Genomic DNA, 27,367 nt, shown 5'->3' on the forward strand with positions numbered 1-27,367 from the left:
AAGTTAGACAATGGACCTTTGAAATGTTAATCTCTATCAATGTTGGGACACATTATTTATATAAGCTTGATCAAATTATTCTCCCAAGTGCCACGAGTTATTAATAATCCCAAGTTAAGATAAATAGTTCAGTATTAGGTTATTTAAAATGATAATTTCATGAACATCATCACTTTTCCATTCATTTTCTTGAACAAAAGAAGACAAAAGAATCAGCTTTACTGTTGAATATCATCCATGGGAAATATTGCTTATGTAAAATCCCTCTCAAGCGGAACCATTTTCTTTTGTGGCATTTGCCACATTTAGTTTCAAAAAAGTGATTTCTGTCCTGGGGATGCCAGCATGCTGGCTTCTACCTGCCCCCAGCCGCCCTCCCTACACACACCAGCATACTGGCCCCGACTCTGGTAAAATAGAGATCTCCCATTGCTTCCTAGGGACACAAAGGACAGGGAGGACGCCTGGACAACGCTGTTACCTGCTCACAATATGTGAAGCTGCAATGACTAGTTTGGTTTGATGCTTTGGTTCCTCTCACTCTATTTTTTTTTCCTTTTTTTTTTTTTTTTTTTTGGTTTTTCGAGACAGGGTTTCTCTGTAGTTTTGGAGCCTGTCCTGGAACTAGCTCTTGTAGACCAGGCTGGTCTCAAACTCACAGAGATCCGCCTGCCTCTGCCTCCCAAGTGCTGGGATTAAAGACGTGCGCCACCACTGCCCGACCCTCCCCTCACTCTATTAACTGTTTCTGGGATTAAGCATATCATACTCTGAGGGAAGAAGGTGTGTTTAAAGGTTGGAGAAATGAGTCTAGAATTTCTCTTGAAGTCTACAAAGGCAGCCTTTTTCACTTCCGGTGTCCTCCACTTTCTCTCAAAGTGATTTCATGACCCCACTGTGTGAAGTCCAATTTAGTGCTGTGGTTTCTCATTAAGTAAGAACAGGAAGACAGTTTTGATACTTTTCCCTGTCAGAGAGCATTTCCATTATGAGATTTACTGTATTTCATTCTCACAGGTAATTGCAAATTCTAACAGAAACCCCAAATTACTCTTTCCCAAGAAATAAACCGCTTCGGTTGCTAATTACCTAGTGTTTTCTGTCAGCAGTAGTCACACTGTGGCTCAGGACAGCCTGAAGACATAGAGGACATTTGTAGACATTCGTCAGTTCATTCCTGGAGAAGCACCCCAGTGTTCCAAAGGGCACGGGAATTCTCAAGAGAGTAACCATATTGCAGGGAAAACTTGAAATCCACGTAGTTCTTAGGAAATGCACCTAGTTATAAGATGTGTATTATTTTTAGAAAAACATATAATCCTTATGAAAATGCACCGGGCACAAACTTCCTGAAGGATGAGTGTGGGATGGGGAGGGGACGGGAGAACAGCAGGTGTCCTGATAAGATTAGGTAGAGGAATGGTGCTCGGGTCTTCTATTGCACTACACCTTTGACAGCCAAAATAGAGCAACGAATACTGTGCTCGCTATATTTTTCCTTCCACAAAAGTTAGAAGAAAGGTTTCAGGTGTTTCCTCCCTCAGGAAATGGTAAACGTGTACAGAGATTCATATACTTACCTTCTTGCAAGCATCGTGTAATATATGCACGTGGTGCATGGTAGCTCGTAAATACATAGATTTTTACAGATTGGGTATAATAATGGATAAAGTGTGCACATCTTCTGAATTCCCAATACTTAGTAAGAATTTGCTTGTGACAAACCAGAGGACAGGAGCCCTCTGTGAATATAGAAGAGTTTCAGTTCTGGGGACCTAAAGATAATGCCTCTATGTAGCAGCTCCTAGCATTCCTAGTGTCTCTCAAGGAGAAAGCTTTATCTCCATTTCAAGAATTTCTCCAAGTTTGGAGACTGTTGTCAATCTAAACCGTTAGATTCCTCTGGGGTCTTGTATTTAAACAACCTACAAGAACACAAAGGCATCTTAATGTGGAGGATAGGCCCTATGTGACTGGCTCCAGCTCCTCTCTCTCTACACTCCTCACCTCAAATCGCAGAGAGCAACTCTGCCATGGTACAAACTACCAAAGCCTTTTCCTAATTATATAGTTTCATTAACACATAATACAGCTTGGTATTCAGCGATGGGAAGGTTCTGGCCTTCAGCATCAGGCAAACATGTATTAGTGTTCATTGCTTCCACTGAGAAAAGAGGGCTCGGACTGCCCAATCAGTGAGCATCCAGTGCTAAATTTACAAAGGGAATACTAGTATACATTTTTATGAATGTTTTTCTCTTAGAATTTGAATCCAAAATCTTTCTTTTTTCTTTCTTTTTCTTTTGTAATTACAAGTCTTCAGCACATATTGGTTAGTAAGTAGACCTGAAATGGACAGAATGCAATTTAGAATCCAGAAATTCCAACTTTCTTTGCTCCTTTTTCTTTCTTTCTTTCATTTGTTTGTTTGTTTCCTTCTGTTATCTTTCTTTGTGTGTGTGTTGGTGGGGGGGGGGAAGTTTCGTGTAAGTTCTGGCTTTTGCCAGCCGGTTCTAATTACAGCTCTTGTGCTTACCAACTTCAGTTAGTGCTGAGGGGGAATGGCAGGTCCCTGGACCAATGCCCACTGTGTCAGCTTCTCTCCTTTGGGCAAACATCTTTGGTTTAGGTAGCTCTTTATTCATGATTTCCACTTTCAAGGACACATGGCAAGTCCCAAAGCGGGTGACCTCCTGCCCAAATTGGGCATCTGGACATCCCCTTCAGCATTGATCTTTCCTCTTGCAGGTAAAAAGAGAAAAGATGGCGAGAAAAACATGGTGGACCCCTTTCTCCCCGTCTGTGCCAGCCTGCCTCCAACCTGGTGATCTGGACACTCACCTGTTGTGTGAAAGTCCCCCATCCCCCAAACTTAAAAATAAAGTGCCAAACTAGATTTTACTAATTAACCCAACCTTGTAGCTTTCCATGGCCCATCCTAGTTTGTAGAGGATGTTTGAGAGTTAACATGCTTTGAAGTAAGATGTTTTGAAATACTGGATTAGCTTCACTAACACCTGAACACAATGCCTAGCATACTAACCGAAGGCATCATATACTAGCCCAGAAAAATTCCCATGTTTCCTATGCTGTTTTTCTTTGAGATTATCTATCTCTGAAGTTAGCCCATTACCCCCAAAAGTTAAGAAGAACTGATGACATATAAAAAGGGAGTGTTGCCGCTACATGAGCTGTTTAATTTATTACAGCAGGTAACGAAGTGTTGCTGTCCAATTCACCAATCATTTTAATTGGAGTGCAAGCTGTGTGGGGCCACACTACTAGTGACTTTCTTATCTAACGCTGTCTTCCACACTTTGGAGGAATACTTGAAAAACAGCTATAAGCCAGGGATCGTGACCTTCAAGCATCTTGGAGCAAAGTCTGTGTTTGGGAAGAGAAATTGGACAGTGTATAGAGTGAGATTCACAGGAAGATGGTGACTTCTTCAGCAGCATGCTTTCACATCAAACTGTCGTCGTCACTCCTACTGTGATTTGTCTCGGCCTTCTCCTTCAGGGGGAAGGTTGGGGTTTGAATGAGGATTGATCTGACGTGAAGATTGATACTGGATGTGCAATTCTTCATAGGACTGCTTGCATTTCTTCTGTTTTCTCTATTTGAAGAGAAACCAAACTTAAACTTAAAATTCTTAATGTTTTTCCAAGAACTAACTTTGCCTTTCTTAGTCTTTTTGTCTAGCAATGAGATATTATTAAGTCCTTTCATTTAGTGATTTGTGTCCCCAGCAACTTCATTTGTGGTTGGAAAAGTGCAGGAACCATTTGAGGGATGTGCATATTACTGTTGGACAATTACGCTGCCAATGATTTTTAGAGGCCAAGGATCTCGGGATCGCTTATGTGCATCCTTTATATCCTCTAGATGTGCTTGGCATAAAGAACTACCTACATAAATTTCTTTTTTAGTAAATATTTAAAATTACTTTGAGGGTTTTGTGTGTGTGTCTATAAACATCACCATGGAAACACATGTGAGTCTCTACTTAGGGCATTTTCTTACATAGTCCATATCTGAGGTGATACCTCCAAGAACAGACAAGAAAGCCAAGACTGAAAATTCAGAAAGAAATCTCATGATAGGAAAGGGTCTGCTCATGTTTAGACAAGGAAGGTTTCTTAGCTTCATTAACTTTCTCTTGCCTCCTTCTCATTTGTAACTGGGGTAGAAGTTCTTTTTTTTTTTTTAGAAAAAAAAAATGCCAGAGGATGTTCAGTATTTATCTCTGTCCTATTGCTGCTAAAACTTGAACAGCTGAATACCACACTTATTTGATTTTATAGCATTATAAATTATCCTCACAAATTTTCTGGTATTAGTAAGTCTGTTGTAATGAAGGGTCTTTTATTTGGTAAAGGAGAAACAATTGATCAGCTAAGACTTACATATTTTCTTCTCTATGGACAAGTTCTATTTTGAGATTGTTTTGATTGATTTTTGTTTTTTGTTTTTCATCCTCTTCAAACTTTTCATCTGACTGCATCACTTTGGTAAAAATTAGCAATGGATACAGAATATGTTCTGTGATGTATGTCTTGTTTTGTTGTTGTTGTTTTGTTTTGTTTTTAATTACAAACTGGCCACCTTTTACAGGAAAGAGAATGCCCACTTTGGAGTCAGCAATGTTTATTTAAAGAATAAGTGATATAACACACGCTCTTTCGAGATGTTTAGCAGGCAGCATTATAAAGCCCTTCACGTCGCAGATACATGATCTGAGCTTTCTAATTGACATTCCCCGATTTAGTTACACTGTGCTAGGAAAGTTCATCACCTGTCATGACTGCATTCTGTCTGACTGTTCAAGTGGTTCTGGCAGTCGTCTTTCCGGACCAGAATTCTTTTACAAAATACACTAATACCAGCTGTGAGGAGCACTGAGCACTGGTTCTTTCTTCATCTACCAGTAGTCAATGATTTAGTAATAAAATGGTTAAGGTCCAAGAGTAAATTAGTGAAAGAAACTCTGGATGTGACAAATGAGAGACTCTCTGCCACTTCCTGGATATTGGACAGTTCTATATTCCTTCACTGGATAACAGACCTAAAACCAGCTTCAGTTGTCATTTGTGGACTCCCCAGTGCCTGGGGGAAGGAGGCTCGTACCTAGCTGTGCTTTATCCTACAAGGATGAAGGGTGATAGCTCAGAGCATCCTCTGTCAACAATCTCAGAGGATACAAAAGCAGGAGAGAGGGAACGTGTGGATGGCAAACAGAATGGGTGGAGCCAGCAGTAGACAGGAAGAGCAGTATATGTCCCTGCCTCTATCTGAGTAGTGCAGCAAGAAACTCCTAGCCAAGCACAAGACTGTCCTGGCACCATCTGGCTGGATCAGGAAAGAGAGATCAGCCCATCTGTAGAGATGTGACATGAGCTCAGAACTATGCAGAGCAGAAGACCCGGAGAGGCTGTGAGGCAATTGAAGTCAGAGAGGGGTAAAAAACAGAAAACTGCTTTCACCACCTTTATTCTCTTCTCTATCTTTTTCTCACCATTTTCCTTCCTTCCTTCCTTCCTTCCTTCCTTCCTTCCTTCCTTCCTTCCTTCCTTCCTTCCTTCCTCCCTCCCTCCCTCCCTCCCTCCCTCCCTCCCTCCCTCCCTTCCTTCCTTCCTTCCTTCCTTCCTTCCTTCCTTCATTCCTCCACTTCTTTTTCTACTGTTTCCGTCTCCCCAAGTATTTAATGGTGGTAAGAAAAATTAATAACTTGACTTTGCTAGGGCTAGTCACAAAATTATATCAGTTCATCACCTGCTGTAAGTTCTTTTCTTACATATAATATCTTTATTAACATTTGAGAATGTCACACATGCATACAATGTACTTTGATCATATGTGTCCCCACTCCTCCCCCAATCCATCACAATCCCTTCAACCTCTCCTCCCAACTTCAGGCCCTCTTTTTAATTTGTGAAGCGTATATACTCGTGGGTTTCGAACCACCCACTGGAGCATGACTGACCTACCAGAGGCTACACCTTTGAAGAAAGCTGACTTTCTCCCACCCCCAGCAACAATTACCTTTCAATGTCGACTGAGTAAATGGTGGAAACCACGAGCCTCTCCCACCTCAAGGTTGGGATGTAGACTGTTTTGATTTTGTTCTACTTTCTGTAGGCAACCAAGGCTGTTGTGAGCTCATGTGTCCATCTTATCAATCTTTGGCCTGTTCTTCTCAGACCTCTGTCTCATACAATATTACCCCCCACACACACACACACTTCTGGGGTTGCCTATGAGCTTTGGGGAAAGCCACTTCACATCTTTAATAATTAAAGAAAAGAAACAAAATGAAGAATAAAATAATTCAAATTCCATGGCCCCTTCCAAATGATTAATTTTTATATTTTGTGATAATATAACCTTGAGATGAAAATGTGTTCATAGAAATTATCTTCTTCTGGATGAGGATGTCCTAAGAAATGCTGACTACATGGCAAATGCTGAAAATATTTGCCCTGACCATTGCTCATGCAGTTCCTGATGTCAGTTCTTCCCATCAGGATTTATTGAGGGTACACAGTGATGAGAAGAAGGAAGAGGAGAAAAGAAGGAAGGAAGGAAGGAAGGAAGGAAGGAAGGAAGGAAGGAAGGAAGGAAGGAAGAAGGAAGGAAGGGACCTTAAAGTCACAATTGTGTGCAACTCCTAGGGACCTTAAAGTCACAATTGTGTGCAACCCCCAGGGACCTTAAAGGCACATTTATGTGTAACCCCAGTGCCTCCTCATCCCTTTGACAAGAAGCTCAGGAGAGGGCTCTGCTTGTTGGTGCCTTCTTTTGTTCTAGGTTAAGCAGTTTCTTTGTCTTATTTTCTACCACAGCACTGTCATTCTGGAAAAAAAATAACCAACCAAGTAACATTAACATCCACTGCCTCAAACCCTCCTGTGGGAAGCACAGCAGCCTGGCCTGGGGTCAGCTCAGGCCACCTAGAATTCCATGTTCCACAATAGCTGTGCAGTCTGGATTTTCCCTCTCTTCCATCAAATGCCACAGAAAACATGTCATTTTCTGGGGTCCCTGCTGCTTTGCGATAATAAATTAGCAGCTCTTGTTAAGAGCAATCATTGCTTCCCAGAGCTGTAACTCCTAGAAAGCTTGCAGTGATAATGACAGCTGACTGGGCTAAGGGTTCTGAGGGACTAAGCCTGCCTGGAACCAAATTCTTTAAGCTTGTTATGTTAGTCACAACGACAATCTAATGATGAGCTCACATGACTCCCATTTCACATTTGAGAAAGCAAGAACCCCTGAGCTTAAAAACCCTGACCACATTAAATTAGCATATGAATTTTAAAGGCATGCTTATTTTGAACTGTCAGATTCCAACTTTTTAATATTATGATGTTTTTCCTTCTGAGTGGAATCTTTATCTTGGAGTCAAATACGAGAAATAACTAGGTGAGAGCCTAGAGAGATGGTATAGCCACTAAAGGCTAAGGCTCAGAATAAGAGGTTATGAAGCAGAAAGTCTATTTTATATTAGATGAAAATTGCAAAGAATATTTTCACATAAGGGTTTTTGGGGCACTGGCCACTCCTTTCATCCACTCCCTCAGTTCCACCTCCTGGTAATACAGCCTCTCCGTGTTGGTGTGTTAATGAAGAGTGCGTTTACTATAAGAACTTAGTTGTGATCACTTCATCCATATGGTCACCAATGGACCCTAACAAGTCAGGTGTGCATTCAAGATCAACAATAAAAAACAACCACCGGCCGGGCGGTGGTGGCGCACGCCTTTAATCCCAGCACTCAGGAGGCAGAGGCAGGTGGATCTCTGGGAGTTCGAGGCCAGTCTGGCCTACAAGAACTAGTTCCAGGACAGGAACCAAAAAAGCTACAGAGAAACCCTGTCTCGAAAAATTTAAAAAAACAAAAACAACAACAACAACAACAAAAAAAAAAAAAACCACCATATATTTGTTCAGTAATTGTTTTTTGGACACTGAGCAACTCAACACAATTATGATGCACACATTGCTCCTAACAAATATACTAGCATATCCATCATCATCCGTTCTCTCTGCGATATTGCTCACCTGGAACTCCAAGACTTCTGGAGAAAAACAGCAGGGAAATGATGGGCACATGAGCAGGTAGACACTAACCTGAGAGTTCCTCTAGTTCCTTGTAACAGTGCTGTACTCTAATGCTCAGCAGAGTTCTGATGCATCGTAAAAACTTACACTCCTTTAAAAAATTGCTTCTCTCCTCTTTTATCTTGCTTTTCTAGTTTAATTCTCTGAAACGCTATCTATGCTCAGTACTTGATTTTCCCATAAGTCTCATTCACAAGTTGTCTTATGTTTCAGTTTGGTTTTTATACATAAAAAAGTGTTGTATTTTCTTTGAATAGCAAGTGTGCTTTATATTATGTACATATCTGTATTTGATTGTTTAACGTTAGATATAAGCACACTTGTGGATGATGAATTTTAAAAACTCATTTACATTTATTGTGCATATATATATATATCATTCTAAGGAATAAAAGTTACTGCCAGCAACAGGGAGTGTCTTGTATTTATTGATACACAAATACTTCCTCCTCGAGATTGGCAAAGGTGTGAGACGTTGCCCATCCCCCAGAAAAACAAATCACATATACAACAAAAGCCACCAAGGCTGCATACTCACTTGATAGAACATAAGGGAGGCAATAGCTGCAGGATAAAGACAGACATGTGCTTCAGTACAACTCACTATTAAAACAAGTGCAACTTAACAAAATAGTTGATTGCTGTATTTGATAGGCACAATTCAGTTATAGATGCCTTTGTGGTACAGAGAGAGTTAAGTGGAGGCATTTTCTGAATTTCTGTACTTGATGTCTTTTAACCAAAATGATTTAACAGCACATAATGGCTGTAGTTTATTACTTAAAATACCTCCTCTGGCCCTCAGTTTTAAGAAGGGAAAAAAAAATCAAGACCTGAAATAGAAGAACTTGACCCATTCCCTGGCATTTGCCAGCTTAATTCTACTTAGTGCTTTGCTGGTCAGCTCAATCTTTTCAAGCTAAAGAGACATGGAAACCCCTAAGACCTATCCATTTCAGCCCGGTGCAGTCGGTTTGCAGAATAAATAGGTAGCATATTTTCTACAGAGTGATGTACCTATGGAAACCTATCTTAACACTGATTTATGTTCAACAACCATGGAGTCTTGTGTTCTAAGACTTGTCAACATCTGATGTGATATTTTCAGAGTAGATGTTAAGTAGAGAGTTATCTTCAACATTTCCTTTAAGTAGAGAAATCGCTCTCAATGTAATTTATCTTTATTGTTTTGACTAATAGGAAATTTAATAGCCAAAACCATATATAAAACGATTCTCAGAAATCCAAGTAAAATAGATTGAATACATTATCATTATGATTAATGTTCTGACATATAGGTTGTAGTAAGATGTTTAATTTTTTTCTTGAGAGAGAGAATGGAACACTGGTTCAAATATTCTTATATTTGAATTAAATATGGGATTCATGCATCTAATAGGCATTCATTAAAGCTCAACATGTTCTAATTTGTATTGGTTTTGCTGAAGCCAGCTACATTTTCTGTATCAAACAATTTCACTTGTATCATGAGTAAAGTGCTGGATTTATTTTTATTTGTTGATGGAGGAAGGTCATTGGTTAAATAATAAAAAAACTGTCTAGGCCCATTTATAGGCCAGCCCTTAGGTGGGTGGAGTAAACAGACAGGATGCTGGGAGAAAAAAGCCGAGTGAGAGAGTCGCCATGATTCTCCCACTCCAGACAGATGCAGGTTAAGATCTTCCCTGGTAAGCCAGCCCATGGTGCTACAGAAAATATTAAAAATGGGTTAGATCAATATGTAAGAGCTAGCCAATAAGAGGCTAAAAATAATGGGCCAGGCAGTAATTAAAAAAATACAGTTTCCATGCAATTATTTCGGGGCATAAGCTAGCCATGTGGGCGGCCGGATGCCGGGGACGTAGCCCCGCTCCTATTTCAACAGAGTGGCGCCCAACGTGGGGCTCGAACCCACGACCCTGAGATTAAGAGTCTGTTTAAACAGAAAAAGGGGAAATGATGGAGGAAGGTCATTGGTTAAATAATAAAAAAACTGCCTAGGCCCATTTATAGGCCAGCCCTTAGGTGGGTGGAGTAAACAGACAGGATGCTGGGAGAAAAAAGCCGAGTGAGAGAGTCGCCATGATTCTCCCACTCAGACAGATGCAGGTTAAGATCTTCCCTGGTAAGCCAGCCCATGGTGCTACAGAAAATATTAAAAATGGGTTAGATCAATATGTAAGAGCTAGCCAATAAGAGGCTAAAAATAATGGGCCAGGCAGTAATTAAAAAAATACAGTTTCCATGCAATTATTTCGGGGCATAAGCTAGCCATGTGGGCGGCCGGATGCCGGGGACGTAGCCCCGCTCCTATTTCAACAATTTGTATGTTTTAAAAGAAATATTTATTCAGGGACACAAGCACTCATCTGGAGGTCAAAGGACAACTCCATGTGTCTGGGGGTCAGGGGACAACTTTTGGGAGTCAGTTCTTCTTTTCCACCATGTGGATCCTGGAGATTGAACTCAGGTCTTAAGGCTTGGTGACAAAAGCCTTTACAGGCTGAGTAAGTGTTGGTCCACTGCTGTTTTAACAGCAACATTTATTGCCTTCCTTACAAAGGGACACATGGAATTATTGCATGCCAACACAGGATGTGCTATCACTATTTATTGTCTACATTTGAGGAAGAGCAACAACCAACACAAACTGCACTGATTAGAAGAACTTCAGGGAAGCCCTTGGTGTATCCCCATGCGTGTTTACTTCCCTAACTGACACTCACTGTGTTCTTACCCACATTTTCATCCCAGGCCCCCCAGGCCCTCCAGGTGGCCTGAGAATAGAAGACATTAGAGCTACCTCTGTGGCACTGACTTGGAGCCGAGGTTCAGACAATCACAGTCCTATCTCTAAATACACTATCCAGACCAAGACCATTCTCTCAGATGATTGGAAAGATGCCAAGACAGGTAAGTTTGAGTGTCTAATTAGTCTGTTCATGTTTCCACCTGAATTTCTGTTGGAGAGGGGTGCCGCTTGTTGGTTCCCGGCCACTTAGTCCCGAAATAATCACACAGAAACTGTATTAATTGAACCACTGCCTGGGCCATCAGCTCTACCTTCTTATTGGCTAACTCTTACATATTAATTTAACCCATTTCTATTGATCTGTGTGTTGCCACATGGCAGTGGCTTACCTGCAAAATTTCAGCATGTCTGACTCTGGCAGCGGCTCCATGGCTTCTCTCTGACTCTGCCCTTCTTTCTCCCAATGTATAGCCTAGCTTTCCCCACCTAGTTCTGTTTCCCTATAGCTCTGCTTATAGACCCAAAGCAGTTCTTTTATTCATTAACTAATAAAAGCAACACACAGACAGAAGTCCCTCCCACACCATATTTCCTTCTTTGTCCCCTTCTAATTTTATTTTGTTCCTCCCTCCTAGTCTTCCTAAAGTCCCCTTTCTCCAGTCCCTCCCCTGATGCCCTCACTTGCTCAAATTGATGGTCTCTTTTTCTTTTATTACTATGGTTACACACACACATATAAATGCATAAATATGTAAATACAAACTGCTAAGTTTGTTTAGTCTTTCCTGTATGTGTACGATTTCAGAAAGTCAAAAATATATGCTCAATCTTTTAAACAAAGTTCTGGCAATATGATAGGACAATTGACAAAATTAGTATTAAAAAGAAAAAAATAGGCATGGTGAAACCCAAACTAGCCTTGGTTATGCATGATGGTATAAAGGTGAAAACTGGAACTGACCACCACCTCCTCAAAGGCTGTGTGTTATACATAGAATATGCATAAACAGAGGACAGTTCCCTCCAAATAGTGACATAATGAGTCCCAGGCAAGCCTAAAGAACAATTCTCCCACTATTATACAGGTATTTAAACCCAATTGTGTATAAGGTAATTACTAAAATCACATAGAAATGTTTGAAACAAGCTTAAACTAAGATATAGACCTGTCTTAGTTGTGTATTTTTATCATGTCTCAAATAAGATCATATCTTAATAATGATTTATAATCTCCCTTGATTGGTCTGATTGCTGAGAACTTATTATAGCCATATAAGCTTAGCTCCAAAATGGTGTAAGTCTACAAAACCTACAAGCAATATGAGTCACACTGTCATTTTTAATTTGAGCAGAAAATCATTTGTTGCCTATGGACCACACTAGTGGAAGTTCACCTAATTTCTGCCTTAAGAAACTACCCTCCCTTTTGTTCCAAGGGAATGGCTCTTTTCTACTCAAGAGGTAGCCCACAGATTAGCAGCAAGACTGCAACTAGGAGCCTGGCAGAGGTTTAGGGTTCCAGCCCCCACTCAGGGTTTCTAGACAGGCAAATTGCACTGACATGAGTCACTTTCTCTAGTTTGTATTCAATCTCTTCTCTCTCGCTCTTCTCTAGCTCCTTTCAACTCAGCATTTGTCATTGATAGATGTTTCATGCCAACCCATTGTGTATGTGTCACCTCTAGATACAAAAATAAATTAGTCAACTACTAATCTCTGTTTTATGTTGATTTTATTTAGATCCCCCAATCATCGAAGGAAACATGGAGGCAGCAAAAGCAGTGGATTTGATCCCGTGGATGGAGTATGAATTTCGAGTGGTCGCAACCAATACTTTAGGTACAGGAGAACCCAGCATACCCTCAAACAGGATCAGAACAGATGGCGCTGGTATGTGCAAGAACCTTTGTAAATTCTATAAGCTTATGACACAATACCCCTTTAAAATACTAGAATGCAGTGGTAAATATTTTCCATCATCAGTGGTTCATCTAAAAATGTGTTTGTAGCCCCAAACAACAAAATAACTACTGAAATATTATTGTAGGAGATACATTAATTATATAAAAAATCTATAAATTTCATATTTCTCAGCATATTCCACCAGAAACTATTCAAATAAAGTTTGTATGTAGGATATACAATTTCTAATGTAAATTGTGAATCTCACCAGGAAGACACTGGATTAAACAAGTTCAGCGATTTGGGAGATTCACCATGTTGGTGTACCACAAAAACATTTACAGCTGAATACCCATGGGACTAGCATATGTGGGCAGGGGTTACAGGGCAGGAAGGGTCTGGAAACAAGGGATTTGGTAAAAGTTCATGAGATCATGGCACTGAGGAATTATGACATAAGACACAGGGTATGTACTCTGAATTTCAGGCTTCATTCTAACTAGGTTCTCATAGCAGCTAAGCCAATTCTGATTTACATTTTTATGCTAAATACTCATTCCATTTAAATACTCTTTATTTTAACAAATACTCCATTCTTTCTTTATCCCATGTTTCCAAGGTAAAATGTTGTTTTGATTCTGACAATATTTATTCTTTTTATTAATCCCTGTCTATCAAAAAAAATTGGGGGTGGCTCAGTTCACATATTTTAACTTTCCTTGCCAAAAACCATAGCTTTATTTGAGTTAAAGATTTAAAAAAGATGATTGACTGCCATTAAAATTCTGTGGTGGTTCCTTAATATCATCATATTTTTGGCTGCCCCAGTTCCTTGACCTAATTTTCAAATAAGTTTTAATATCATGGGGATGGCCATAATGGCCACAATTCTGTGTATCTTTACGCAGCTAATCAGATGAACATGAGAGCGACAAAATGAAGAAAATATTATTGAAATCCATGATTTGTTTTGGAAAGCCTATCCTAGTGTTTATTAATGGCTTGGATCCTTTCAGAGAGTTGATTCAAATATGAGTCAAGGCTCATATTTGTAAGTTCAAACTTCAAATCCAGTTGTCTCTTCTGAGTCACTGAGCTTGTCTTTAAGACAGCTTTTCAAGCAGAACTCTGAACACTCATCTACTTTATGAACTTGAATTAAAGTCTTTTACCTGAAATGTGAAAGTAAATGTCACCAGAAATTTTTGTTTTAGTATAGTTCCCTACTACATGACCTGGAGCATTCTGTTTTCTCTACACCACAGAAGTTTCATTAGGAGGAAGGCATGATCCTGGTTGAAATGTATGAGACACAGGCACCACATAGCCAAGTCTTGGGTTTGCTTATTTATTGCTGCCTCAGATGCCACCTATGTTGCACTGGTGGCCTCTGTGTGATGATTTAAAAAACAAAGGAAAACAAATGGAGCGTGACGTGACTGGCGGTTTTGACCACAGAATTCCACACCAAGAAATCAAACTTGATTTGTTTTAACAAGCCTTCATTTCAGAATAAAATTTCAGGACAATCCCAGTGTTTAAGTTGGGTTAGGTAAATACTCCAATTGTAACATCATACCTGTCTCAAGTTTAGGCCATTTGTTCTTCATTTAGTTGAATTGATTTTTTTTTTTTATGGTGTAAACAATATATTTTCTAAGCAGAAGTTTTCTTAGAGAATATTATCTGCAAAGTAGAAGACAAATTTTGGCTTTGCTCATCGGTAGGACCTCTTTCTTTTCTTTTCTTTTCTTTTCTTTTCTTTTCTTTTCTTTTCTTTTGTTCGTTTGTTTGCTTGCTTGCTTTTTTAAAGACAGGGTTTCTCTGTGTAACTGCCCCAGTTGTCCTGGAACTCGCTCTGTAGACCAGGCTAGCCTTGAACTCACAAAAATCCACCTGCCTCTGCCTCCCAAATGCTAGGATTAAAGGCGTGTGTCATCACTGCTCAGCTAGGGACTCACTACCTGAATATAATTAGTAGGTGGTCAATCTTAAGTAATTTTTAAATCCCATAGTAGAAGTGATTTTTTTTTTTAAATCTCAGAAAGGTTAAGTTTGATTATCTTATACTGGAATCTAGGAAATAATTTATAACTAATGCCCTTCTAGGAGTCATATACATTTATGACTTCAACATTTGTAATTTGAGAAATACAATTTTGATTTAAAATGTTAACAAATACATCCCCTTTGCTATGTATCATCACAGGACTTATACCCACATCAATATTCCTGCAGGTGAAGGCAGATTAATTTTGATAGCTTTCATATATATTTGCCAGTTCAAATCAATTTAATGAGGAAATAACATCACAACCAAGAATGACACATAAAACATATAGTTTGATACCTAATGAAACGATTCTACTCCTCTATTTTCATTTTCTCTGTTTTTTTCCATCTTTCTTTTTCTTAAATACGTTTAATAGGAGAGGAAACTTATTAGTAACAATAGTAGTATAAGAAAATTCCTTATTGTTTTGTGGAAATAAGTTTAGCAAATGTACTAGAATGATTCTTTCATTTCTCATTAACAAAAGAGAACACTAGAAATCTTTAATCCTTTAACTTCTTTTTAAATAACAAAAGACAGTTGGATTGAGGTATCAAGAAAAAATTTATTGTGCATTATGTTTTCTGCTTATAACCTTTATTTCTGCCAAACTAAACGTCCTCACCTGAGCTGAGTTATTCTTTTATTGTAAGTTCACTGAGGGAGTCACGGAGCTATGTGGCAGCCTCTTTATATTTACAAATATTAGAAACTTGTGGTCTTGCTGGGCGAGACAGAGTGAATTCCAAATCTGTTTGCATTCTCCAATAGGAAACTATCTGTTTAAAATATGTTAGGAGCCTTAGCAGTGTGCTCTACCGCCAGACCAGCGTCTCACAAGTTACAAACACTGTAAAGTTCATGTGATTTTATTAGTAGTACTTCATAACTGTATATTAATGATATAATCATATTGTAATCTGAAAGCTAATAGGAACTATTAGAAAAATTGAATGTCAATCCCTGGTTTTATAGACTGACATATGCAATCATATTCAATCTCTTAATTTTTAAATCATAATGAAATTTTGATATAATTTGAAATTTTGATGTTTAAATTTTGTGTTAGGATGATTATACATGATAAGGCACTAAGCAAAAAATAAGTTGTCAGCATATTATGTATCAAAAACCAATCTTTAGAAAATATGTTTTTCATATTCACAATTTCTTCCATGCCAGTTGCTATATTGACAAATAAAGCCCAGAGAGATTTTAACTAGAAATTATTTAAGGATTAAAATATAAAATGAAAATTGGAAATATTTTGTTATTTCATTGCTAAAAATAATTGTAATATTGACTTGATCTCCAAGTTGTTTTTGCATCTATAAGCTGAAACACACAGGCCCCTTTGTAAATAGAAATAAAATACTCTTTATCCAAAATGCTGGCAAAGGGATGATTTAAAGTATCTTACTTTAAAATTATAAGTATTGTTTATTTACTATTAATAGTTTATAATTTTTCAACATTAGTTCAAGTTGGTTTTGATAATTTATGTCTTAAAGAACACTAAGTTTGCCAGGTGGTGGTGGAGCACGCCTTTAATCCCAGCACTCAGGAGGCAGAGGCAGGCGGATCTCTGTGAGTTAGAGGCCAGCCTGGTCTACAAGAGCTAGTTCCAGGACAGGAACCAAAAAAGCAACGGAGAAACCCTGTCTCGAAAAATAAAAAAAAAAAAAAAAAAACCACTAAGTTTGTTCTCTGTTAAGTGCCCAGAGCCTGAAATGAAACATGCCTGCTAATTTTTATCAAGATTTACTTCCCTGGGACCTAGCATTCTGTGGGAAGGAAGGCTTCCTCCTTGAGCAGGGCTGAGCATAGAGTGCCAACTGCACTGCTGTCTGAATCAATTTAGACACATTATATGTCAATTCCCTTGTAGAAAATTGCTTCTACCCTGCTGAAGCTAAAAGCAATCAATAAGTCAACAATCTAGGCAAAATATTTTACTAAGAGACACAGTTCTTACCTTTGAGGTTTTCTTATTTTGGATTTAACAGCATGAACAGACTGGATAATCTTTGAAAAGAAAATGAGTCTTAAATTCATCACTTGAAGCATGCTAGAAAGTATTTAATTTATCACAAAATAGAAAATGTTTAGTAAAATAGAGACATAGACTATTTTTAGCTTTTATAACTTATAAGGATTAAATTGATTATAATGAAAAACTTTACAAAGAAGTGTCTTGGCAAATACACTTGTCCTAAAAAGAGGAATATTTGATTCCTTGCATTTTTATAACAGTTTATTTAATATTACTTTGAAATTATTTCCCCACAATCACTCTACTTGTATTTAGAGAAAAAAAAATTTGATTTACTGATTTTAGAAAAAGATGCTTGTTAGACTTTTCATAGCAAACAGAGATCTAAATTTAGAATATTAGTTATGGGGCTAAGAACATTTACAGATTTTAACATCCTGGACTAAAAAATTTATATATATTTTTATATATATATACACACACACACACACACACACACATATACTAACAAGTAAATTACACTTCACCTCTTAGCATCCTTGTGTGCCCAGCTTCACCCTCTAGTACACAGTGGTGACAACTGAATAATAAATTTGTCTCTTGGGCTTCATATTAATCTCTTCACAAGGAAGGGAGATCGCATAGCTTGATGGACGGGATCAGCATGCATTTTTGTTTCTACGCTGCTGAAGTATGTATTTCATCAAGGAATTTATGACTGACATGCACATTTTAGAGATACTTCTTTGAGTCTCAGCTCTTTGTTAGGTTCTGATGCCCCCCGAGTGTCACCTTGTTAGGGATGTTTTGAGATGGGCATGGCTAGTTCCTATTGTAAAGAAATTTAGTCCTGGAAGTACTAACATTTCATCTCCTTAGGGTGTGAACAGAGTGGGTGACAGCTCACATGGAGCCAATGCATTTGTGAGGGAAAGTGTATGTTTCTTTTTTTTTTTTCTTGCTGATTTTTTTATTAATTAATTAATTTAATTATTAAAGATTTCTGCCTCTTCCCCGCCACCACCTCCCATTCCCTCCCCCTCCCCCAATCAAGTCTTCCTTCCTCCTCAGCCCAAAGAGCAAGCAGGTTTCTCTGCCCTGTGGGAGGTCCAAGGACCACCCACCTCCATCCAGGTCTATTAAGGTGAGCATCCAAACTACCTGGGCTCCCACAAAGCCATTACATGCAATAGGATCAAGAACCCATTGCCATTGTTCTTCAGTTCTCAGTAGTCCTCATTGTCCATTATGTTCAGCGAGACCGGTTTTGTCCCATGCTTTTTCAGTCCCCGGCCAGCTGGCCATAATCAAAACACAAAATATACAGATTAAAGAAAGAATATTAAGTGTATGTTTCTTAAAGAGCATTGAGACCCGCATTGCTGCGAGTGCTGGGACAGGCACACCTAGTTAGAAGCCAAGTCCATGTATTGAACAAATGGCAGTCCCTACCCTGGAGGGATTCCAAGGAGAAAGAACCAAAAAGATACTGGGCTGAGTAGATAAGAGCAATGTAGCTTTTAAAAGAGTGAGAAAGAAAGACATCTGGGGCTGAAAGCGGAAACATGGCTGCTGTTAAAAATTGATTATGGGGTCAAGTACAAACCAGCTGTGTATGAGTTCTTCCATGCACATCTGTGTGTGATTTCTTCCATGCACATCTGTGTGTGAGTTCTTCCATACACTTCTGTGTGTGAGCTCTTCTATGCACCTCTGTGTGAGTTCTTCTATGCACCTCTGTGTGTGAGCTCTTCCATGCACATCTGTGTGTGAGTTCTTCCATGCATATCTGTGTGAGTTCTTCCATGCACATCTGTATGTGAGTTCTTCCATGCACATCTGTGTGGATGTTCTTCCATGCAGAACAGTGTGTGAGTTCCTCCATGTTCATCAGTGACGGGAGAGGTTAAGGAAGAGCACATAAAGGACAGTTCTCTAGTGTAGAAACTACATGATGTAGTCTTACAGAGAGCGAAGCATGATGTGAGAAGATGAATGTACACCTCTGGGGCTCCTGCTGCAGCTGACTGTGCTCAGTTGACGAAGAATGAGTGGCTTCTGTGCCAAATAAGAACCTCATTCTCAGAAAAGACATTCTTAGCTTCTATTTACTTTTTGCAATTTACTTGTTTCAGCACCAAATGTGGCTCCCTCGGATGTAGGAGGGGGCGGTGGAAGCAACAGAGAGCTGACGATAACATGGGCGGTGAGTACTAACAAACTTCATGGGAGAGATGATTATCTAGTTTTAATTGCAAACCCATTTTTTTATTAAAGTAAATTGAAAATAAAAAGGAATACTCAACAGAATAGTGACTTTTCCCCCATAAATGCACATCATATTTCATCTTTCTGTACTTGGGAAACACTTCCTGTGCTAGACAAGACACTGGCTGCCCAGGAAAGTGTTGCTCTAGAAAACACCCAGCTATTTGATCCCACAGGGATTGTGAGCACATGGCCTCTTCTAACCTATTATAAGTCATGTAACCTTTTGCCTGAGTATTTATACACTAAAGATTATGTTCACAAATGGCATCAAATCCGTTTCTAAACAAAACACTGGCTCTGGCTCAAACTTGACTTCAGTCACTGCTATAATCCATCTTAATCTTCTTAGCAGTCACCCCAAGGGTTTGACACTAAGAGTCAAGCATCTCACTCAGTTTTCATGACTCAAAGGAAAGCTCTATGTCAGACTCTGGATTTTCAAAGCAGGAGCTGTGTGGACAGGGAGAGGAATAACAGTCACAGATTGAGGGAGGCTTCTGACACCTGTGCAGACACGCTCTGTACAACCCACTCATTCGGTATTCTTAGTATTTGACTGTTGAAGATAGTCACAACAAGATGTCAGCAATGATAAGAAAAGTACCAGGTTTTATCTTTATTCCTTTCATGAATTAAAATGATTCATCCAAGAAATGGATATATAGTGGAAAGTGACTTAACTCTGCTATATGGCCATTTAAATCAGATCTTCTTCAAGTGAGATTTAGAAAAATTTTTTTTACGTTTGAAAGCATGTGTGTGTGCTAGAGCTAATATTATATCCCAACATTTATAAAAATTGAACCTACAGAAATGCAAATAGAAGGTATTAGAACAGCTCAACACGGCACTGCCTATACTGTCCAAACCTTGCAAATGACCATTGTCTTCAAGAGAAATCCTGAGTAAATTCCAGGAAAAGCCCAGCTGCAATGTTCAGGAAGCAGTTGCCTGAACCCAGCCCCTTGTACACGAGAGTGGCCCTCTTCTTCCTCCCTGGCACCTGTTCCTTCCTACTCCCCCTAGAAATCACTTCCTGATGACAACCATGATGTTCTGGAGTCTGGGTTCATGTTGTGACCTTTAGATTCCTTCGTCATTCACCCTGCATCTTTTCACCTGTGCTCTAGGTTCTAAGGATGAAGAGGAAAGGAAAATTATGAAACTCCTGTCTTTGTACATCTTAACTTGTAGGAGTTGAATAACAGTAGATGAAGAAACTAAATGTGTGGAATTGACCGAGACAATGTGAAGGGGGAAGGAAGGGAAGCCTGGAGGTGGCACATAGGGTACTGCAGATTCTTACAGTGGCAGATTCCATGAGCTGAGAAAATACCGAATGGAAGGTGGTACTTCTCCCACAAGAGGGAGGGAAGAATTAATTGGCAGTGGATGTGATTGAGGTTGCAGTTACATAGGTGCTTAGGGAGCATCAAGAACAGCACTCCAGGAATGGCATCGTCTCATGGATGCATATACTTGGGTGCTCTGGCATCCTCGTAACTATCCCTAATTTATGAAATATTGTTTTACCAAGGGCATTCTTCTCTGTATGATTGTTGTCTCATAGGATTCTTCCTAGTAACTGTATCACAAACTTATTTGTTGTTTGAATTTTTGTCTAGCCTTTGTCAAGAGAATACCATTATGGTAACAATTTCGGTTACATAGTGGCATTTAAGCCATTTGATGGAGAAGAATGGAAGAAAGTGACAGTTACTAACCCAGATACTGGTCGCTACGTCCACAAAGACGAAACCATGACCCCTTCCACTGCGTTCCAAGTAAAAGTGAAGGCGTTCAACAACAAAGGGGATGGGCCCTACAGCCTCATCGCTGTCATCAACTCTGCACAAGATGGTAGGTGAACGAGAGACCTGACTGGCGTCAGAAAGGAGGAAAGCTATGTTGACTACTGGGCTTTTGTTTGTTTTCCTTTAGGCATGGTATGTTAAGATCTTCCAATATTACTGTGCATGCAGTAAGCAAGTATTCTCTTAAGCCAATTTTAAATGTCAGCCTTTCCATGTAAATTACAGAAATACTGCTAAAAATATTTTAAGTCCTCTTCAGTTTTCTGATTCTGTCCTTGTAAATTAGAACATCGCTCTTACAATAGTCAACTGATTAAATCCAGTCCCACTCCCATGATTATAACTTGAGGCCTGAATTCTCCAAGTTTGAAAAACTACGTGGACTCTATTTTTTATGTATGTTTTGAAAAAAAAGTTATTGTGTATGTGGTTATTTTGCTTACACGTAATGGGCTTTAGATCCCGTGGAAATGTGGTTGCAGATGGTCATAAGACATAGTGTGGGAGTCAAACCTGGCTCCTCTCAAAGCCAGTGAGTGCTTACAATTCCTGAGCCATCTCTCTAGTTCATGATTCTAAATTGTTCCAAACTCCACTACTAGATAACAGTGTCTGAAATGGCTAGCCAGTACCAAGTGTGGAGTCTTAAAATCATATGCACACAAGTAATAATAAAAAATCTCAACAGGTTATATTTATATAGTTCCACAGCAATTAAAATTTGATAATAACAATTTAAAAAGTAGAAATCATGAATTTGAGAGAGAGCAAGGGATTTATGGGAATGGTCGAGGGAAGAAAGGGGAAAATGATATAATTTAATTTTTTGGGTTAAAAATATTTTAAATGTAGTATTTGTAAAATTGTCTGGAATTTTACCTTGAATTTTGTCTAACGGCAGCATTTATTTACACTTTTTTATTACATTTAACTATTAGACTCGTGTGTGCGTGTGTGTGTGTGTTGCACCTGATATCGGGACGCCATGGAGAACCTTCTGGTGTTTCTCGGGTAACATCTACCTTGATTTTTGTTTTTTGCCTTTTTTGTTTGTTTTGATTTTTTGAGACAGGGTCTCTCACTTCCCTAAATTGGCTACATTATCTGGCCAAGAGTCCCAGGGATCTGCCTGCCTCTGCCTTCCAGCTTAGGAGTTAAAGGCATGTACCACAATACTTAGCATTTGCCTTTTCTCCATACATTCTGTGGCTCAAACTAGGGTTCTTGCAGGGCTAGGCAGCTAGCTGAGCTACTTCCCCCAGCCAACTGAAATTTTCTTTTTTTAAAAAAAAATTTTAATTATAAAACCATTTAGTAGGTTTGAGGTGACACCCCCATCTTTGTGAAAGTAGAACTTTAATAATTAAGTCCAATCTTATCTTGAGAAAGGGAGAGCAGTGACAGTGTTTATGCAACTGGAATCGTTACTTTTAATAAAGATAATATCCACTTTTCTACAGGTCAGTTTTCCTTAATCAGGAGTGTCCAACAAAACATTGTTAGCCGTTCATGATCTGAATTTTGGGAAACTGTCTCTGTGAGGCCTGCTCTTTTCTGAAGAGAGACAGAAGAGAAGTAGATCGGGGGGAGAGGATAGGTGTGGGGAGAGCCTGGGAGGGGAGGAGGGAGGGAAATATGATTGAGGTGCAATATATGAGACAGAATGAAACTAACTAAAAGTAGAGAGAAACGTGCCTTGTAAGCTATTTCAGGATTGGGCAGCAGTGTGATCACGGCTCTTTGCTTTCTGGGATCTTTCTGTAAACTAAGCGTACTTGTTGAGGACTTTTTACGTAAATGCAAAGAGCAAACAGTATTGGATTAAACATAATTAGGTTGCTTTCTATGATTCCCCATCCAAACTGTGAAGCTCGTTATTTGCACATATTTCTACTTAAAAATATGAGGCACAGCTGGAGAAGGCTCAGGTGGCAAAGCACTTACCTTGAGCATGTGAGGACCTTAGATTGATTCCAACCAAGCACATAGAAAAAGTGAGGAGCCACAGTGTGTCAGTGACCTCAGCACCGGAAGGTGGAGGCAATAAGAACCATGATGCTCACTGGCCAGCCAGACTAGCTAAGCAAGTGGGCTCCAGGCCCACTGACTCTGTCTAAAACAAGGCAGAGAAGCAGTTGAGGAAGATGTCTGAGGATAATCTCACCTTTACATAATCACACATACATGTATACGTGCACCTGTGCACACAACACAAAAGACATGATAGGGCCAGGAAGTGCACTCTTCTGCCCAAGTGCTTCCTGGGTAGGAGGACGAGAGTTTAGCTCTCCAGCACCCATGTGAGAAAAAATGTCTTGGTGACTCCTATTTATAATTCCTGTGCTAAGACAGAGTTTGATGGCCAGCTACTCTCGTCTAAGCTTTGTGCTTCATGCTCAGTGGGAGGGGCTATCCCAAAAGATAAGGTAGGAAATGTAGGGGAAGACATCTGGCATTGACTTCTTGCTTCTACACACACACACACACACACACACACACACACACATACATGGGTGCACACACACAGAGCACATGTAAAAGATACACATCCCTATTATGTCTCCCCACACAGAGCACATGTAAAAGATATACATCCCTATTATGTCTCCTTATTCATATGTACTCTGCCAATAATTGATGAATAGAAAAGACATGGTGATTCCATGCATATTTTTGGTGCATGAAGGAGTAACACTAAAGAAAAAATTCAAAAACTAAAATATTCCGCACTTTTCATTTGTCCTTTTAGGAGAAAGAATCCAATATTTTAGGCTGCCTGGTTTACATGTTGTGTTGTTATTTTGAGACAAAATTTCATCGACTGTACAAGCCCCGCTGTCCTTAAGCTCTCAGAAATCCTGCTGCCTTAGCCTTCTATAATCACAGCTGTGTGCCACCAGCCTGAGGAGTCAATGGGACTACTTAACATATATTCCTTATTAGTTTATTTTTTCTAAAACATGTATTTCAAATTATCTTATGGTATCTTTAAAACAAACGTGTTATTTTGCATATAAAATACTACACTAAAACACAGATATAAAAGGTCATCACCCGAGTAATTTGTCTCAACTAGACAAACTAAATTTCTCCAGATAATAAAGGGTAGAAAAAAAATAAACTCAAAACCAGATAATAAGCATGCCTGGAGGCATGTTTTATTCCCTGTATGTGTCATCAGCTTGGGGATGAAAACAATATTTTATCTCACTGATAAACTACAAGTTAGAGTTATTACAATTGTCTTTCTGTCCAGTATCCATTTTCTCTACTGCTTTGTTTTATGTTATGATGTTATGTTCATATTTTTAGTCAGGGCTTTTTTTATTTAATCGTATTCCTTTCTTGACTACTTCATGAGTCTCCTAAAACCTGCATTGCTACAACTTCTGTAGGTTGTCAGTCTTTCTTGTACTAAGACGTCAACAATGACACTACTGGTTTACTTTGGCTGGGAGAGGTAGCTACTCACATGTGGGACATGTTTTTACATTAAATAGGATTATGTCTTTTTAATGAAAGACAATAAAAATTGATGGCCCTGCTTCAAGGAGTCTGTGGTTCTTTGTGTAAATTTCACCAGGGATGTAATTTGATTTTTGAGGGTAAGAACCTTTGATACATATTTGACTTTATGCCCATCTGAAAGGTTAGACATGGAAAGGCTCTCTAGAGCCCAAGAAACAGGGATGTCACAACTTGTCTCAAGGATCTTGGGCTGTCTGATACTTTTAACTTAAACATGAGAGGGAAATTTTATTAATAATTCCATGTACTGGTCATTTATATAAATAGCAATAAGACAATTAATTTTCATGAATGCCTTTCTATACTAAATACTAATTTTCCCATTTTTTTGGCAAGTAAAACTGTTGAACTATGTCATTAAATTTAATTTGTATCAAAAAGGTTATATGGAACAAGCCAGTTGATAGTATTTCTAAAAATACAGTTATTGCTTATGGACATCCTGAGACCTCTGGTGTTTCCTGTTTTGTTAAAGTGCATGTGTCTGTGCATGAATGTGTGTGTGTGTGTATGTGTGCACGTGCGTGTACACACATGTGGATATGTCTGTGTGTGACACAAGTGCACATGTGTTTGTGTGTATGTGTGCACATATATCAGCATGCATGCATGTGAATATGGATGTGTACTTATCACCACTAACCACAGTTAAAATAAAAACACTAGAAAGAGATAAACAGGAAGATTATTCAAACTTGTTTACAAGATGTTAAGTTATAGTTCTATTTCATTCCTATACAAAAAACTTTATTTGAACTTTTAATGTAAACTTCTGACAAAAAAGTAACATTCTGATCCAATTTTAGCTCCCAGCGAAGCCCCCACAGAAGTAGGGGTGAAAGTGCTGTCATCTTCGGAGATATCTGTTCATTGGAAGCATGTTTTAGAGAAAATTGTTGAAAACTATCAGGTAAGTCAAGCGTGTTTTAATCAAAAAAAGTGGTTTTATTCATAAATATATAAGTTTTTATAATATGCTTGGTATTTCAATATCTGGTGTCCCATTGGTGAATTTGGTTTTGAACAACCTGTTCTCTTCTGTTTAGTGGTTTGGGCATCTACATGAAAGCTGTAAGGAATAAGAGATGACCTTGATTTGATCATTGCACACCATATTTATGTGTTCTCTGAACATCACGCTATAGATGGAAGTTTCTGTCCTGCCTGGTCCTGCAGCCATTCAGTCCCAAAGAAACACACAGAGGCTTGTATTGATAATAAATGTTTGGCCTGTTAGTTCAAGCTTATTATTAACTAGCTCTTACAATTTAAATTAACCCATAATTCTTATCTATATTTAGCCACATGGCTTGGCACCTTTTCTTAGTGCAGCATTTTTACCTTGCTTTCTCTGCATCTGTCTGGATGGTGACTGTAGGCTGAGTTTCTTATCTTTCCAGAATTCTCCTAGTCTGGTCACCCTACGTATACTTGCTGCCTGGCTTTTAGCCAATCAGTCTTTTATTAAACCAATACAAGTGACAAATCTTTACAGGGTAAAACAGCATTATCCCATAATATCCCCCTTTTTTTTCTTTTCAAAACAAGTCCCTGAATCTACTCTACTTTGTGTAGCTTTTTTTCCTGACCGTTATTCATAACAACTTGTAATCAAAACTCTAAACAAAGGCAAACATCTGTAATTCATTTTTTTTGCAAATGTGGGCATAGTTTTCTAGGCTACTTCCTGTTGATTGGGGGCATTGATAATCTTATGGGGACCCAAATAAAACTTAGGATCATTGTCAAGTCCTGACTGGAGTATTCTGTGAGGCTGGATCATCTCAGCCAGAAGTCTTAAAGCTGTTCTAGATGCAGAACTCAGAGAAAACTACAGTAGAGGTGCTTAAAACATTGGATCATCTGGGACATCCACTCCTATCAGGGATTTTTCAGGGGGTCTTTCTCCATCAAACCTTACTTTTCTTAACCCAGAATGAGCTCACAGTACCTCATTTTCTGTGGAAACAAAAGCAAAACCTCTTCTCTAAAGTAACATATCTTTTGACTTAAATTTTGAAGTCAAGGCATTTTCAAAATATCTAGGCTGGATTAATCCAGCAGCATTTATAATCAAATGTCTTTTAGCAGCTGTTGTTCCTTCCTCATAAGTCAAGCAATTCAAAGACAACACAATAACATACCGTATCCAGACTCTCTGTGTATTTTCTACCTTTACATGGCTTTTTCTTCTCACTCTATTTCTTTTATTTTTATTTTTTAATTTCTGAGTTTTTGAGACAGTCCTTCTCTGTGTCATGGGCCTTTAGAGGTGACTCTGTTGATGCTGATGAAGATGTTGATGGTGAGAAGGGGGACAAGGAACTTGAAGAACAGGAGGAGAATAAGAAAGAGGAGGAGGATAGTCACAGATCCAAGGATTAAAACATTTGTTGAGTCTCCATTAAGCACATAATAAAGTTCATTCTATTGAATTTGCACACTAAATGTCTGATTAATAATTTCCACAACTGGGTTTCAATCTTGGCCTTGTCTGCCCTGAAAACAAATGATTTTTTTTCCTTTTAAATACTGGTTGGCCCATTAGCTCTAACCTCTTACTGGCTAACTCTCACATCTTGATTAACCCATTTCTATTAATGTGTGTAGCACCACAAGGTGTTGGCTTACCAGGAAAGATTCAGCATGTCTGACCTGGTGGCTGGATCCATGGTGTATATCCTGGAGAGGAGAAGCATGCTGTCTGCCTCACTTCCCTTCTTCCCAGCATTCTGTTCTGGCTACTCCACCCACCTATGTTCTGACCTATCAGGCCAAGCAGTTTACTTTATTAATTAACCAATGAAACAACAGATAGATAGAAGATCCACCTACATCATTTCCCCTTTTTCTGTTTAAACATAAAGAAGGCTTTATCTTTAACATAGCAAAATTACATACAACAAAACATTTATCAAGCAAGAATTACAATT

At 38.8% G+C, this 27,367-nt stretch overlaps 1 protein-coding gene across 5 annotated transcripts in view; it reads left to right on the plus strand.

Annotated features, from left to right (window-relative positions):
* Positions 1–27,367, plus strand: part of Cntn1 (contactin 1) — a 266,999-nt gene that overhangs the window by 206,881 nt on the left and 32,751 nt on the right. For 4 of the 5 annotated variants that reach the window (XM_057791546.1, XM_057791548.1, XM_057791549.1 and 1 more), the window contains exons 16-20: positions 10,876–11,034; positions 12,614–12,763; positions 18,957–19,027; positions 20,718–20,952; positions 25,241–25,344. In XM_057791546.1, coding sequence (XP_057647529.1) covers positions 10,876–11,034; positions 12,614–12,763; positions 18,957–19,027; positions 20,718–20,952; positions 25,241–25,344 — 719 coding nt within the window. Of the gene's footprint in view, positions 1–2,748; positions 6,689–10,875; positions 11,035–12,613; positions 12,764–18,956; positions 19,028–20,717; positions 20,953–25,240; positions 25,345–27,367 lie in introns of those variants that run through there. The other variant, XM_057791551.1, reaches the window with a different exon arrangement.

Source organism: Chionomys nivalis, chromosome 17 (genome assembly GCF_950005125.1).
Source record: "Chionomys nivalis chromosome 17, mChiNiv1.1, whole genome shotgun sequence".
Classification (NCBI taxonomy): Eukaryota; Metazoa; Chordata; class Mammalia; order Rodentia; family Cricetidae; genus Chionomys; species Chionomys nivalis.